Here is a 16,307-nt window from a genome sequence, read left to right as displayed (position 1 = left end):
CTGGGGATGGGCTCTGAGAAGTGAGGGTAGGTCTAGGGGTATAGTGGTATGGGCTCCTGTCCAGTAGGACCTGAACTTTTTACTTCCTTATGCTTCAGGGAGGAAAATGCTACTCCAAGCCTTTACAGACCCATTCCTGGGAATGCAGCCACTCCAAAGGGAAGGAAAGAGGGTCAGCCTTTTCCTGCCAAAACAGAAAGGATTTAAGCCAGGAAGGCTCAGTAGTAGCTGTGCTGGCCAAAGTGATCCCAATCCCAGAGAAGCTGAGAGTTCAGTGGCTCTAGAGCTGATGGAAACTGGAGTCATAAGGAACACAGAGAACTCATCCCAACGTGCGAATCCATTGTACCCATTGGGAGGCTACTTGTTTTGTATTAAAAATAACATCAAAGATTGGGGCTACAAAAATGCCAAAGAGAATTAAAAAGGGTGGTGCAGTGCCTCTGGAAAAATCTCTGCAGTGCTGTCTGCCCAGGAGAATTTGAGTGGTAACTGCATGTCTGCACGGCTCTGATGCACTCCCATTGTCTTTGTCCTTGCAATCCCTTATTGCTGCCCAAGTTTCAGGGATGAGGTTGTCTGAGAGCATGATGGAGGTGAAGTACTTTTAACTCACCCCATGCTCAAGGCATTGATTCGAACCTACAGGGCAAATGTCCATAGGTCATGTGTATTCTTTGCAGATGTTTCTCTTTGGGTATTTGGCTTAAAGGAGAGGCCCCAGGGGAATGGGGGATATGGGAATGCAGGAAGAAGGTCTCTTGCTCCAGAAACCCATATCCTCCATCCTTCTGCCTCTCTACACAAATCTGTCTTTCTCCATATAGTATAGAGCTGGAAGGGGCCCCAGCATTCATTCTGGATCCAAAGAGGGAAATTACCACTTGCCCAAGCCTATGCACCTCAAGAATGACACAATGGGGGTGATACTGCAGACTCTGATTTCTAGTCCATAGCTAATTCTACCAGAAACATTCTTGGTGGACTCAATCATTTCTCTACTTAGATGAAGAATCTAGCTTGAATGTTACTAAGTACAACCTTAGCCATTCTAGCTTCCTGGCAAATCTGTTTCAAATCTTTCTTTAGAGAATGCTTTTTGCTTTTTGGGGGTTTTTTTGGCTGCCACTTCCAGAAGATGCTGCCATTATAATCCATCATTTGCAGGCAAATACCTCATCTTCTGGACCGGTAGGCATGGTGCAGGTCAGGGGAGATCTGGTGAGGGCATTCATAAGGAAATGATTAATCAGTGAAAGAAGAGGAGATGTCATGGTTTGGCAAACTTGCAAGAGCAGATTGTGGTGGCATTTGGAGCACTCTTGCTGTCCCAAGTCAAGTGTATAGTGGCAGGCGGTAACTGGGATTGGAGGATGGTATCTGGATAGGCATGGGAAGTGGCACCTGGCAATAGTGTTAGAAGATGAGGCTTTGTGCCATCTTTGGCTGGCATGCTAAACACCCAACACCTGGAATGGATGCCTTCCATTATGTGGTATAACTATTAATATCTAGCCAGTGGTATTTTAACCCTGGCTGCCTATTAGAAATCACCCAGGGTGCTTTTAAAAATCCTGATGTCCAGACTAATAACATGAAAATCCTTGATATCAGTATTTTTTAAATTCTCCAGCAGATTCCAACATGCACCCAAGTTTAAGAACTGCAGGCAATCAGCTAAGGGACTCTGCACATATGCCCTCCCTTGACCTTGCTACTTGCTGTTCCCCAAAAGGGGAAAAATGAAGAAAGAAAGGAAGAGAGGGAGGGAGGAAGGAAGGAAGGCAGGCAGAGAGGGAGGGAGGAAGGAAGGAAGAGGGAAATGAAGAAAGATCACCTGAGTGTTCTGGTCTGATGGGGTGGATTCCCACTTCTCCTGTAACCTAATATTTCATCCCACCTGCCCCACTCAGAGGAACTGTAAGGTGGAGGGTAGAGGTCTGACAGAAGATGGAAGAAGAAGTCACATACAGCTCATGGACAAGAAGAATATGCTTTACTGGCTGTCAGCAAGGCTTCTTGTGAATGAGCTGCTGGCTGTAATGAAGGTCAGGGTTTGGGCTAACAGAATGGGCCAAAGGGGAAGAACAGATCAGAATGAAGAGGCAGGAGTGCTCTGAGAGAACAAGAGAGCATTCCAGCTCCTCATGGGATGTAGATGTGAGCGTATGAATGTAGAGTGAGGGAGGGGCAGGTTAAGGATGAGAGCCAGTGTCCTGATCCCCTGTAATGCTCTTTTGTTGCCAACTCTCTACTCACATTCAGAAACTAATTCTTGTTCAGTTAAGGCCCACTTGCTGAGAAGGGGATCATACAACAGGGAGAAGAAGGCTAGAGCTCTGCAAGGCTGGCCTAGCTGTTGAAGGGGCATAAGCCTGACTTGAGGGCCTAGTGGTGCTGACACACAAAGGGAGACCGGTGTGGCCAAAGTCCCAGAGCTGGGAGGTAGACGCTGAAACTGCAGCCTGCTTCTTCAGAAGGGCTCCAAAATAGTAAGAGAAGACATTCCTATATTCACCATCAGGCCTTACAAAAATATGCTTGAGTAGAAAAAAAGGGGTCCCAGTCCAACTCTCCTAAGGCTGCCCTTGCCCTCATGCCTGGGATCAGGTCTAGATATAGTACTTTAGTAAGTACTAATTCCTAGTACATAGCTTTACACTATATAGATAGGCATCATAAAAATGCTCTCAAAGGAGTGCAGGTCATGCTGGATTCCGAACTGTCCACTTACACGGGGGTGTGGGAGTTTAAGCCTGGCCAGTTAGTGAGGGAGGGGTGGTGGACGCCTGAGCCTGTGCCATATATTCGCTTGGTGCGATGATGTGTTAGCGCCCCCTATGGAAGGGCGGCAGTCGGCGCACGCCACCCAAACCACTGCTGGGCTTACACCCTCCTGCGGACAGCCGCCTCCAGCGTGTGAATCCAGCCCGTTTTAGGAGACTGTACTAGGACTGGGAGAACGCTCTTCCCTTCTCTGTAGGCTTCCAGGAGTGGATTGTAAACCCACCAGGGCAATGAGTGAAGAGACTGTCCCCGAGGCTACCTCCCCGCCACCCCCTCAGGGGCAGCAGTACTTCGAGCGCTTTTCTGAAGACGACCCCGAATACTTGCGCCTTCGCAGCCGCGCTGCGGATCTGCGGCAGGACTTCAACCTGATGGAGCAGAAGAAGCGTGTCACCATGATCCTGGAGAGCCCTGTGAGTGAGGTCTGCCCCAGGCGGGTGGGAGAGGAGGAGGAGGGAGAGGAGCGGGGAACTGCTGTTCATCTGGGTGAACTTGAAAGATAAAGAACTCCTTTTCTACTTGCTCAGCGTTGTAGCAATTTTAAGCTCGCTGAGCAAGACGGGCCTGGTCCTGTGTTTAATTTTGTCCCTAGTCACTGGTGGGTGGCAAAACCGGATTTATGTGCAGATGATTTGGCTTGCTGCTGGGAGGGGGTGGATCTGAAAGACAGGAGCCCTGCCTCAGTTTCCAGTGTTCCCCAAAAGCTATAAAAATGAACTAACCAGCATGTTTGTGTAAACCAGAGGCCAGCGGGGGGGGGGGCGGTGCTGCATGGAAGGCTTGGGCCTCCCATTTTTGAACACCACAAAGAACTCGCTGTCGGGGCAAGAAGGTTGACACCATGGGTATAGGTGAAGAGATTCTGCAAGACCCAGGAGGTGGAAAGAGTGGAGGGTACAGAGGGATATGGGCCGGGAAGGGAGGGCAGGTCATGATCACCCTACCATGGCCCCAGACTTGAGGTCAGTTGGTATCTGCATGGCATGGACACAGAGCTTATCCTTCAACAAGTGGTACATTGAGAAGAACAAAGCATGGATATAATGGGCCACTGAAGTGGGAGGCTGATGCAGGTTGGGGGCGGGGGTGGGCAGAGCATTGTGGAATGGGAGGCTGAGGGCATAAGAGCTGGGAGGTCCTCAGGAAACAATGCATGATCCTAAGGCTTGGGAAGCTCAGGATAGAGCTGGCATCTCCAGGTGCCTGCTGGGATGGCATCTGCCTCAGTCCCCACTGGGCTTTGGAGGGCCAGGGTACGTAGTGGGCTGGTTGAGAGCACACAGTGAATGCTCAGGACTCACAGAGCAGCACTGAGATAATGGGCCTGAGGTTTTGGTGACAGTAACTATGTGAGGAGCCTGGAGGAATATGGCAGGTACTAAAAGCACTGAGATGATGGGAAAACTCTAATGGGTGGCTGACTAGGAAAGTGACAGGTGTGGTAGAAGTGGCAGAGTTAGTACCAACCCAAGTTTTGGGGCCTGAATGGATAGGACTCTATTCTCAGGCAAGAAATGGGACAGGAAGAGGTCATGTTTCTTCTGTCCTCTTATAGACTCAGCAATACCTATTTCCTCCTGCATGTTCCCTGCTGCCACCTGGTGGACAGGCATGCCTTATTATGGTCTGAAAAGCCAGGCTTAGAGTTCTAGGACATCAGAAGTGGAAGCTACAAGGAGGACAGCAAATCCTTCCATATATAAGGAAACTGAGGCCTAGAAGAGCCATAGGCATGCCTACTGGACAGGGACAATGGCACAGTTTTTCATTCAGTTCTGCTTTTTAAAATGTCTCTTAATTACTAAAGTGAATCCCTGCCACATCTGATAGTGCTAGGTAGGGGAAGTCTGAGGGGGTTATGGGGAGAGTGTCTTGACTATCACTTAGACCCGGGAGGGACCTGGAATCTGGATTACTGCTCATAGGAGAAAAGGAACACAGCAGGGGACATCTTTTTGCTTCCCAAACAGCAATTTGGGGGGTGGGGGTCTCCTGAGGCACCTGTGGAATTCCCAGTGTCCTCTGGGGTCCAGGAATCCCATGTGTGGCCCTGGCCTAGTTGACCCAGGGGATAGCAGTGGGTACTTGGAAGAGGGGCCCTCAGTCTCCCGCATGAGACACACTGGGGGGACCAGTGCCTTGGGGTCTGCTTCAGTCTTTCAGGGAGGAGCTAGAAGGCCTCATCCAGGAGCAGATGAAGAAGGGAAACAATTCCTCTAACATCTGGGCCCTGCGGCAGATCGCGGACTTCATGGCCAGCACCTCCCACGCAGTCTTCCCGACATCTTCCATGAGTACGTGGGGAGCTGGGTAACTGCCAGGAGCAGAGGTGGAGGAAATGGGGCGGGGAAGAGAGGGTTGGTTGCCAGGCTACAGAGTGAGTGGTGCGACTGGGTTTGCAGACCTGGGGGAGCAGCCAAAAAGGTACCTGGCTCTGCTTCTGAGGCTGCTGGATTTAAAGACTCACAGGAGAATTCTTCCTGATGCCCAGAAATAGAAGGGGGAGGATGACTTACAGGAAAACTTCTTGCTCGTTCTGCTGGGGGAAGGGACAGAATGACATGGTGTCACTGCTGTGAGAGGCAGGGCAGCCTCTATGTGACACTCTTCCAGGCCCCTTCATAAGTGCATAAGGGAAGAGCTTTGCAGCTCCAAGTCCCTTACATGGCCTCTGCTTGAGCACCCAGGAGTGGGGAGTGAGGATTCTGCTCCCTGTTACTCTATTTACAGATACAGAACCTAAGAAAAACCCTCATGTTCTAGTAGCCACCCCTGACTCAGGCTGCTCTTTCCTCAATCTACTGGAGCCACTCCCTTGCAGATGGGGTCGTGGGGACGAGAGGAGGCCATTTAAGCCAGTGTCTCAGTGTCACACTGGACAGACTAACTTGACACCATAGACAAGAGCCACAGCAGCCAGGGCTGGGCATGAAACTACTTTCCTAGTCTCTGAAGTTCTGCCCACAACCTTTAAGAAACAAACATAAATACAAGAGTATGATTGAAAATTAGGAAAATAATTCAAGAAAGAGATATAAAATTCACTGTACTGTGTTCTTACAACCAAGAAATGACTATTATCTATATTTTGGTGTATATCCTTCCAGCTTTTTTCTCTTAACATAAATAAATTAGGAAAACAAAAACGGAATCACATTATACATGCAAATTTGATAACTTAACATATCCTGACTAATTTTTCATGTAACAAAACATGGTTCTGTACTACAATGTTTGGTGGAGGTGTGTGGATGCTACGGCATGGCTGAGTATGCCACAGTTCATTTAACCAATTTCCCAGTGTTAGATTTTTAGGTTGTTTACAATTTTTTGCTGTTGTGAACGACAGCGCAGTAAAATTTTTTATTTATTCTATTACTATTTTCTAAAGACAGATTGCTGGAAGTAGAATTGCTGGATTAAAATATTTGCATGTTTTGAAGATGTTAATGCATAATGCCAAATTTCCCCAGCTCTGGGACTTTGGCCACACCGGTCTCCCTTTGTGTGTCAGCACCACTAGGCCCTCAGGTCAGGCTTATGCCCCTTCAACAGCTAGGCCAGCCTTGCAGAGCTCTAGCCTTCTTCTCCCTGTTGTATGATCCCCTTCTCAGCAAGTGGGCCTTAACTGAACAAGAATTAGTAGTTCTTTTCATATAATCCCTTCTCATTTCTTGTTAAATTTATCTTGGAAATTTTATGTAACTTTGTTATTTTAAATGATTTTTTTTCTCCACTCAGTTTTCTTTCTGGTTATAGCTGTCACCAGTAGCGTCTTATCAGAAGCTTGCCAGTACCCGAAAAGTAGCTTCTTATTGCACTCTTATTTTTTTTCTTTCTTTCTTTCCTTCTTTATTTATTATTTTTTTAATTTTTTTCCCTCCATAATATTTTATTGTCAAATTGTTTTCCATACAACACCCAGTGCTCTTCCCCTTAAGTGCCCTCCACCATCACCACCACCTCTTTTTTTTTATTGCACTCTTAAATTCTAATAGTTTCTCAGTTAATTCTCTTGGGTTTTGTCTATTTAAAAACAATCACATGAGCTGCAAATAATGGTCATTTTGAATCCTTCATTTCAACATTTACCCTTTGTTTTCTTTTTCCAGTTTTCTCACTATATTCATTAGAACTCTCACTCAGAACAATGTTTAATAATAGAGAATAAACATTCTTGTCTTGTTTCTGACTTTAAAAGAAATCCTTTACCAGAAGAGTTTAGTTCATGATCATGTTAAGGAAAATCTTTTTATTCTAGTTCAATATGGGTTCTTCTCAGAAATGGATGTTGATTTTATAAAATGCATTTTGGGCATTTATTGATTTTCCTTTCTTTGAACTAGTGATGTGATGAATTATATTAATAGATTTCTGAATATTGAACTATTTTTTCATATCTGAAATCAATCATTGCTGGTCTTGATGCATTCTTCTGAAAATACTCTTCTAGATTTGATTTGCTAGACTTTTTCAGGATTTTGCATATTCATAAATGAGATTGGTCAGATGTTCCCTTTTTGGGCAGTCCTCATTTAGTATTGTTTTTAAGGCTATAGTTTCATAAGGTAAATCAGATGATCCCTGCACTTTACTTTGTCCTGATGGAATTTATATGAGTGTGTGTGTGTGTGTGTGTGTGTATTATATATATGTGTGTGTGTGTATATATATGTGTGTGTGTGTGTATTTTTTAGAGAGGAGGAGATGGGCTGAGGGATAGACAGAGAATCTTACACAGGCTCCACACTCAGTGTGGAGCTGAACACAGGGCTTGCTCCCAGGACTCTGGGATCATGACCTGAGCTGAAATCAAGAGTTGGATGCTCAATCAAATGAGCCACACAGGCGCCCCTGTACTGATGGAATTTAAATAAGATAGAAAATCTCTCTTTCTTGGAGATTTATTATTCACTGCTAAAGCCATCTAGATAGGTGACATTTTTTATATCATTTTTTTCCTCAGTTTCATGTAGGGTCTTTAAAAAAATTTATTTTGCTACATCCTGAGTAAATTTTGGTCATATATTTAAAAAAATTATCCATTTCATGGAAATTCTCAAAATTATCTTTCATTTAAACTTTCTGTTGTGAATGAGATGACATCCCATTCTCATTCCTGGTGTTGTGTATGCCCACTTCTATTTCATGGCCAATCCAGATGTTAGTTTATTCACAGATATCACCTAAGCCAATTCTTGAATCTATATATTAGTTCTACTAATTTTCTAGTTTCTCAGTTCATTGATTTTGTTTTTCTATCAATTAATTCTTTTCCATAACTTTTCTTTGGTTTATTTTGCTATTTATATTTTTTCTGGAATAAAATAAAAGTAATGCTTTATTTTCATTTCATTTTAATTCATATTAAAGACATTTTAGGCTATGACTTTTTTTCTCTGAATGTAAGTTTGGTCTTATGAATTTTGACACAGTGTTTCCTTTATTGTTAATTTCTAGATAGTTTGCAATTGCTGTTTTAATTTTATTTTAGTCGAGGAACTATATGGGAGTGTCCTTTCTCATTTCCAAGCTGTTCAGTTTGTATTTTTTTTAAAGGTTTGTTGATAATGTCTAGTTTTATTGCATTGTGCTTGGGTAATGTGGCCTATTTAATGTCTATATTGGGGATTTATTGAGATTTTCTTTGTGGCCTACTACCATTTTTAAGTCATATGCAGATATAGACAGATCTCTAGGGCATAGTAGTTAATCTGTATCTTTGTTTATTATTTTTGATTTTATAAAACATGAGATTTGTGTGGTCTTCCACTGTATATTTGATTACTGTTCACTTCTCTTTGTATTTCTGATGGCTTTTGCTTTGTATCTTGCTGAAATGTTATCCAAAGCAAAAGTGTTCTTTATAGCCATAGCTTCATTGTGGATTATAGGTTTATTTCACAAAGGATGATGTGCACAGCGGGCCTCCCAACAGTCACCCCTGCTGCGTGGCTTTGTCTGGGGTCCTCACGCTTTTGTTATATCTCCCTTCTTGCTGTCAAGGGTGAATATTCCAAAAGTATGTGCTCTCCTTGATTTCTACTTTGATAATAGTGTTATGATCTCTGTTTATTTTTTGTTTATATTTGCTGGGCATAGTTTTGGCGACCCTTTTCTTTTTATCTGCTTTATGTCACTTTATTTTAGTGTTGTTTGTTAGTAAGCCTCCCGTAGTATTGTCTTCTGGCATCTATTGCTGTAGCCGAGAAATTTGAAACAGCCTATTTTTTTTGTTACTTTGTAGGTAACCCAAATTTTTTTTTCTAGATGTTGTGCATTTTTTTCTCCTTATCCTTGTATTTCAGAAATGTGTCAGGAAGCATTAGTTATAGGCTTTTTCTCTTTACTCACTTTTCCCTCTGGAATGTAGTAAATCCTAAATCCTTATAATTTATTTACACAGGTTTCCTCTGCAGTTCAGAAATTTCTGTTGTATCGATGCTGATTATCTGTATGCTGGCTCTCTCGTCTTGGTCTCCCATACTATCCTATTTTCTCTCATCATTTTCATGTTTCTGGCCTTATCCTCTTTCTTCTGGGAGAGAAATAGAGCTGACCAGCATTCTCTCTGCCTCACTGGCCAGCATGTCAGGAAGACAGTTGGATGCCTGAAAACCTGATTAGTCTATGTCCAGCATATCTGAGCCAGGGATTGCAGACAGAGGAGGTTCCAAGAGTCATGAATTCATGCACAGAGAGGTTGTTCTTTTTGTCTTTGTCCAGCTCCATTTGCCTTAGAACTTTGTGGTAGGTTCTGTGCTTTTATTTTGGCTTCTTTTTTTTTTTTTTTTTTTTGCAATAGTCTTAGCTTTTCCAGAAGGGTTAATGAGTTTTCATCTTTTTCTGTGTTTTCTTAGGTCCTTTGAATAAATGGCTTAGTTATATCTAAGTCATAAACCTGGCACTCAGTCATCATAACCTCTGTGAGGCTGCTCAGAACAAGCATTCTTTCTCTTAAAACCCTGAGAGCAGGGGTTCTGAGATGCCGGTAGAGACTTCTGGTCTCTTCTCCAACCCTGGGCCTATGGGTGGGGTAATCCTTACAGCAAAGCTCCATGGAGTGGGGGCGGGGGACACTGATACAGGACATGGAAGGTGTGATGGCATGTTTTTAGATCTATTCTGGCCTCCTGGCCATCCCTGGAACTCTATAGTTATTTGTAAGAGAAGGATTCCAAGAAATCTTGGCTAGCCACCCTTGCCTGGCTTTGTCTGGGGCAGGGGGCTTATGTTTTGATATCCCTCCCTTCTTGCTGCTAGGGAGGAAGTAAAGAGGTAATTGCTTGTCTAGGAAATGCACAGAGAGAAAGAAAGGATCCCAGACTGGTCAATTCCAATTAGAAATTGTTGACTTTAGAATTTTGTTATTGTTCTTTTTGCCAGTTCAACTGAGCCTTTGGACCACTTCTTTGTCAACTGTGGTTACTGGACACGTGCCCTGGAGGTATCCCTCTGGTGGTCACAGGCTTTCTGGGGGCATATTCCTGACAAGGGATGTTTCAAGGTTTGTTCTGCTTGCTTTACATAGGCCCAGCAACACCGGATCCACCCTCACTTCTGCAGACCATCTCATCATTTCAACTATTGGCAAACCTGATACAGGACATATATCACGTTGTGTAGTAGGAAGGTTACAGAGATGGTGGAAGCTTCTAAAGGGCATTTTAAACCATTAAAGTTTTTACTGGGATGCTGGTACAGGCAGCATCAGGAAGCTCCCAGCCAGACATCATTTTAAGCCAGAACCCTCTCCTATTGATTCTTTCATTGGTTTCTAGACACTGACTAATCGGAACCTCTGGTGCTCAGATACCCTGTTATGCCTTCTGGAGCCGTGCAGGCAGCGGTCATCATTTTTAATGGGATAGACTGGACATCACCTCCTAGTGCTCTGAGGATGGGACTCTCAAACCTTCTAGGGCCATTCCAAATCATTCCCCCAAATTCCCAGAAAGAACCATAAGTAACCAAGGGACTGCACATCCAGAAGGGAAAAGATGTGGCCTGCCTGAGGCCTGAAGGCCTTCAGCCAGCCACACTGACTTCTGGAAGTTTATGACTTATCAGAAAGAGTTGGAGAATTGACTTCCTGCCTAACTTGGCTTTCTAATTTTCCCTGTTTCTAAAGCAGAGGAGAAGCTATATTACATGGTACAGTATAAACAATATGATAATAGCAGGTCTCATGATTAGTAACTTCATCAGAACTAGTTGATGAAATATATCCATATTTCTGCTCAGAAACTTATTCAGTGTCCATCTTCAGGATTTATTGTAGGTTTAGCATTCTGAGAACTCTTCATTCTGTGGTTTGAATCTTGCCATGAGTTTTGACCAAAAGCAATGCCATTTTTATTTGAATAAGCAGAAAACTTACTTGGGCACAACTATCCATTCTACGGATGTTTTCCCCCTGGGTAAGAGTCAAAGAATATTTAATTCCTTGCCTGCGGAAGTTTCTAGTGTAGTTGTAGTGCCAGTGAGAATTTAGAGAGAACTAGGGCAAGGAAGGAAGGGGGGCAGACAGGAGCCCTGACCCTGAGAGCCGCCCTGTCCCCACCCTGTTTCCCTGCAGATGTCTCCATGATGACACCCATCAATGACCTCCACACAGCTGACACCTTGAACCTGGCCAAGGGGGAGAGGCTCATGAGGTGCAAGATTAGCAGCGTATACCGCCTCTTAGACCTTTATGGCTGGGCCCAGCTGAGTGATACCTATGTCACGGTGAGCAGAGCATCTTGGAGTGGGGTAGGCACTGTGTGTGGCCCTGACAAAATCTGAAGGGAGAACTCCTACCTGTTGGCATGGCCATGCACTGACCCCTTTCAAGGTTTCTAACCACTGTGGTCACCTATGGCCACTTCTTTGGATAAGGAGCTAGGAACTTTTGGATCCTATTTCTGGGGCTACCCTTGATCACCAGGAGATTCCTCTTGTAGGTCCATTGCCCCAGTTCCAAATAAAGGCTGGGTCCTCTTCATCTCTTACGTGCTGGAGGGAGATAAGCATTTCTGGGAGGAAGTTATAGACGCAGTGGATTCAGAAGAAGAGGGAATTCCCGCAGAGCATCCTTGGAAATGAGCCCTTTCTCTCCTTGCCACTGACAACACGTGTCTTCCTTGCAGCTAAGAGTCAGCAAGGAGCAGGATCACTTCCTGATTAGCCCTAAGGGAGTTTCTTGTAGTGAAGTCACCGCATCCAGCCTGGTGAGTATAGTCTGGCATCTTGCTGCCTATTCCTTATTAAAACCACAGCAGCCCACAGTGACAGGTCATCTCCAGATTAGCTACTGTTGTCCTGTCCCTTGTGGAGCCTGCAGTCTGGTGGGCCAGAGAAGACACATGGCCCTGAAGCAGAATAGCCACAGCACAACCCAACTAAGAGACCAAATGCAAGGTGCAGGCAGCAAGCACAGTAGGAGGGGGGAGGGAGGAGGAGGAGATGGACCTGAGGTCTTCCTGTGCCTGGGATTGGGCCCCAAAGGCTGGGAGTGAGGAGGCCTTCCTCTACTGGGGGATATATTAAAACAATAGCCAGTATTTTCTCTCAAGCATTCTGCAAGACCTGCGTAGGTCTTCTAGCTAGAAGATATTTGAGATAGCTTCTGGGACCCCTTTTGGTTCTCTTGTTCCTTTTAGGTGTAGTAGGAAGAGACTTCCAGAAGTTGGTCTTGATCAGGAAAGATTCCTGGGTGGGAGGAGGAAAGCAGTAGAAAGGACTGTCTTACAAGCAGAAGAGGCCCAGTGGTTGCAGGGGCTTCAGCTTCTGTGCTGCACAGCCAAGGCCAGAAGGCGCCACCTCCAGGCCTCTGCCGGCCTTGACACACACTCACACGTTGAGTCCAGGCATGCACTTAAAAGAGCCACCTCACAAAGTCACAGAGTATTTGGGCAGTACAGGACCATGAGGACTGCCAAGGCCACTTTACGGGGAGGAGAAGGATGCTGGTGCCCAGGTAGGTAAGTGACTTGCACAGGACCACCTAACAAGGTCATGGTTGAGTCAATTTGGAACCAAAGACACAAGGTGGCACAGGCTCCACCTTTAAGGCATTCGTGGCCTAGTGGGGGAGCAGGCAAGTAAGCTCAGAGTGAAGAATGCTCTCATACAGCAGGAAGCTTAGGGAGCCCCAGCAGGAGGGGCAGAGGAGTTGGGGTGACCCGCTAGTGAAGGAGTTGAGTCCCCAGGAACCCACAGGATAAGCAGACACAGGGGCAGCAGGGAGAGGCTGGGCAGACGCAACTGTGTCCTCAGCAGGAAGACAGTTCGCACTAAGCCAGACACATACCAGATCATGGTGCACTTGGAAAGACAGTGAGTGGCTGTGCCTGGCTCATGTATTAGGTGTCTGGAGGGGAGGCTGGAAGGGTGACAGAGGCCAGGTGATAAATGGCACCAAAAGCCTGGTTATGGTGCTTTTGCTTTATTCTGCTGGACATGCAGAGCCTCTGAAGCACTGTAAGCAGGTGAGTGATGTGGCCAGGTTTCCATGTAGCAGTTGTACCCTGCCAGCTGTGTGCAGGAGAAGTGACATGAGGACAACTGACTGGTCCTAAGAAGGGGGTGCTGTTTTGGACGGTGCACTGCCAGGCACAGGGGCAGTTCTATGAGGGAGGAGTGGGAGAATGGAGCGAGGCAGAGCTGCCTTTGATTGATAAAGAAGCTCCAATGTTTCCCATTAGCCAGGACGGGGTGTGGACATGTTTGTACTTGCACAGGGTCGTTTTTGTCTGTGCTTAAGCATGATTAAGGAATAGTCTTTTGTCTTGCTGTATCACAACAACCACCTTTAGTGGTGATATTCTGTGAAATGGTTTATGTTAGCAGGGAACTCCACAGCCTGACTGTGTGCAGGGCCAGCCAGAGCCACCAGCAGTTGTGTGCATGCGTGCGTGCACACACACACACGAATCACACAAATATGTGATTTTTAGCCATGACACCTACTACCTTCTTGGCATCAAAAGCAGATTATATTATAAGACCAATGACTAGTTTCTATCTGTCCTTTAAGACCTAGCTTTTGGGTGATTAATAAATGGATATTTGTTATACTGGTCTCTTTCTTTACCTTCGTGTATGATGTTTAAAAATTCAAAGTAAAGAGTAAAAAAAAAAAAAAAGAAAGAAAACATCTCAGATGTTACTTCTTCTGGGAAGACTTCTCTGATCTCCTTCTTTTACTGGGATCAAAGACTCCTCCCATCTGTTTCTAGAGAATTCTGTGACTGTGGTCTAGCACCTCTACCCAAGTTGTGGTTTGTGGACCAGCAGCCTGGGTATCACCTGGGAACTTGTCAGGAATGTAGACTCTTGGGCCCCATTCTTGGCCTACTGAATCAGAATCTGCATTTTGATGGGATCTCCCCGTGACTCTTAATGCCCAGTAACGTTTGAAAAACTCTGCTCTGGTGTTTTTCCTGCTGAATCATAATTGCCCATGTAGCCCGTTGGCCTGTGTACTCAATGAAGGCAGGAACCAGGTCTCTTTTTCTCCTAACGCCAAGCCCTGCCCCAGCTCCTGGTGTGCTGGGATGCCTGAACACAGTGGGGAGGCATGTGCTGGCTCATGTGCGGGCAGACTCGCCACGGAGCCATCAGTGTCTCTTCTTCGCTGGCCCAGATCAAGGTGAACATCCTGGGAGAGGTGGTGGAGAAGGGCAGCAGCTGCTTCCCAGTGGATACCACGGGCTTCTGTCTGCACTCGGCCATCTACGCAGCCAGACCCGACGTGCGCTGCATCATCCACCTGCACACGCCAGCCACGGCAGCCGTGAGTGTCCACTCCTTAGGCCGGCATTTCAGACCCCGAGGCTGGCGGCAGACTCCTGCTACCTGCTTCTGTGAGGTTCTCCCTGAGGAGAGACCTCAGCCCCCTAAGCTAGTGGCAGGCTCGTTTTCAAAAACAGTTCTGGAAAGATTTCCTGGAACTCAGGCCAAACTGAGGAGAGGGAAGACCGAATGTGGGGACACTAATCCTCTCCACTTTTCTGAGCACAGAAGTCTTGGCTTGGGGGAGATAAGGTAAAAATGTGCAGTGTTTGCTCTACTGCATCCCCTACCCTGCTGCACACACACACAAGCACCACTTACCCAGATGACAGCATCTTTTGACTTTCTGTTCAGGTCAGTCCTACTGGCCTGTCCCCAGCGCAGCCCCCAGCCCACCCCTCAGCCCAGACCCCAGCCCCGGCTCTAGTGAGGAGAGATCTTGATAAAAGATAACATGGTGGGAACCTGGACTTGTCCACTCCTCATAGTCCAGGGTAGGCTGAGAGCTGCGGATTGGAGCAAGGAAAACCAGGAGAGAGTAGAAGGAATACCCTCAAGTATCAGGTTGTCCTTTCAGTGGCTCTGGTCATTTCTCCATGTGTACCTGAGACACTGCAGTGTCACTTGGAAAGGCAACAGCCAACCAGTTCTGGGTGTTTCCTCAACCTTCAACCCACTTTCTGACCTCCAGGCCTTATACCTACAGGGGTAGAGCAGGCTTGTCACTGGCCTGGGGTTTTTGCTACGAAGCACACTAGTTATGAGGACTCAAGTTTTTCAGAATTTGTGCCAAGATTGAATGATATATTTGTGCTGAGTGTCCCTTTCTGCAGAGCCTGGGCTTACTGATGGGGCAGAATGAGTGAATAAAGGCAAGAGGCTCTCCTAAACCTCTCCATGCCCCTTGCTTTTAGTGAAAGGCCAGGGTGTGGGGCATGGATTGCAAACCTGTTCCCTGGTGCTCTTATTGCCCCATCCCGAGTAAGATGGGGCTTCTCAGTGAGCCTCCCTGTTTCTGTCCTGACCTCAAGGTTGAGGATTTCCACCAGCCCATCCCAGAGGACCCTGGATCCAGCTTCACCCCAGCCTCTTCCCAGAGCCCTCGGAAGAGAGAACAGCAGGGGCTGGGCAGCATTATCAGCTCTCTCAAGGGCATTCTCTGTAGCAATTTTAGAAAGTGGTATATTGGCATGCTGCTATCAAAATGGTAAGATTTGGGAATCTGGAAAGACATCAGAGGAAGCAGTCAGAAAGCCAGACCCCAGTCAGGTGCAGCAGAGGCAAGGGGCAGTGCCTTTGTTGGGGGCTTGCTCCCTCTGCCAGGAGTTCCCAGAGGAGAGCCTGGCTGTGCCACTCTGAAGAGAGGGCAGATGTGACAGAGGAGCTGGGGGAGCTGCAGGTGCTAACCATTCCGCTGTCTCACTGAAGGTGTCGGCCATGAAGTGTGGCCTCCTGCCTGTCTCCCACAATGCCCTGCTGGTGGGGGACATGGCCTACTACGACTTCAATGGTGGGATGGAGCAGGAAGCAGATCGAATCAGCCTGCAGAAGTGCCTTGGACCCACCTGCAAGGTTCGCTCAGCTCTGCCGGGAAGACACTGGGGGGTAGGATTGTCAAGAGCCTACATCATGAGTGACACGTGTTCAGTGGACAACATTTCAAAGTTGCACATAAATGAAAAAGTAAAATAAGATTATCTCCCACTACCCTGAGATTTTGGTGCTCACTCAAAATATAGTCA

The 16,307-nt window shown here is 46.3% G+C and overlaps 1 protein-coding gene across 1 annotated transcript in view; it reads left to right on the top strand.

Moving 5' to 3' along the window:
- The window catches only part of ADD2 (adducin 2), a 103,317-nt gene that overhangs the window by 58,296 nt on the left and 28,714 nt on the right, over positions 1-16,307 (top strand). The window contains exons 3-8 of the mRNA XM_029937561.1: positions 2,984-3,200; positions 4,943-5,081; positions 11,366-11,517; positions 11,919-11,999; positions 14,417-14,566; positions 15,994-16,137. Of these exons, the coding sequence (XP_029793421.1) occupies positions 3,018-3,200; positions 4,943-5,081; positions 11,366-11,517; positions 11,919-11,999; positions 14,417-14,566; positions 15,994-16,137 (849 nt within the window). The 5' untranslated portion in view covers positions 2,984-3,017. The remainder of the gene's footprint in view (positions 1-2,983; positions 3,201-4,942; positions 5,082-11,365; positions 11,518-11,918; positions 12,000-14,416; positions 14,567-15,993; positions 16,138-16,307) is intronic.

Source organism: Suricata suricatta, chromosome 4 (genome assembly GCF_006229205.1).
Source record: "Suricata suricatta isolate VVHF042 chromosome 4, meerkat_22Aug2017_6uvM2_HiC, whole genome shotgun sequence".
NCBI classification, from domain to species: Eukaryota; Metazoa; Chordata; class Mammalia; order Carnivora; family Herpestidae; genus Suricata; species Suricata suricatta.
Note: the sequence above shows the minus strand (reverse complement) of the source record. Positions and strands in the feature narration are given on the sequence as shown.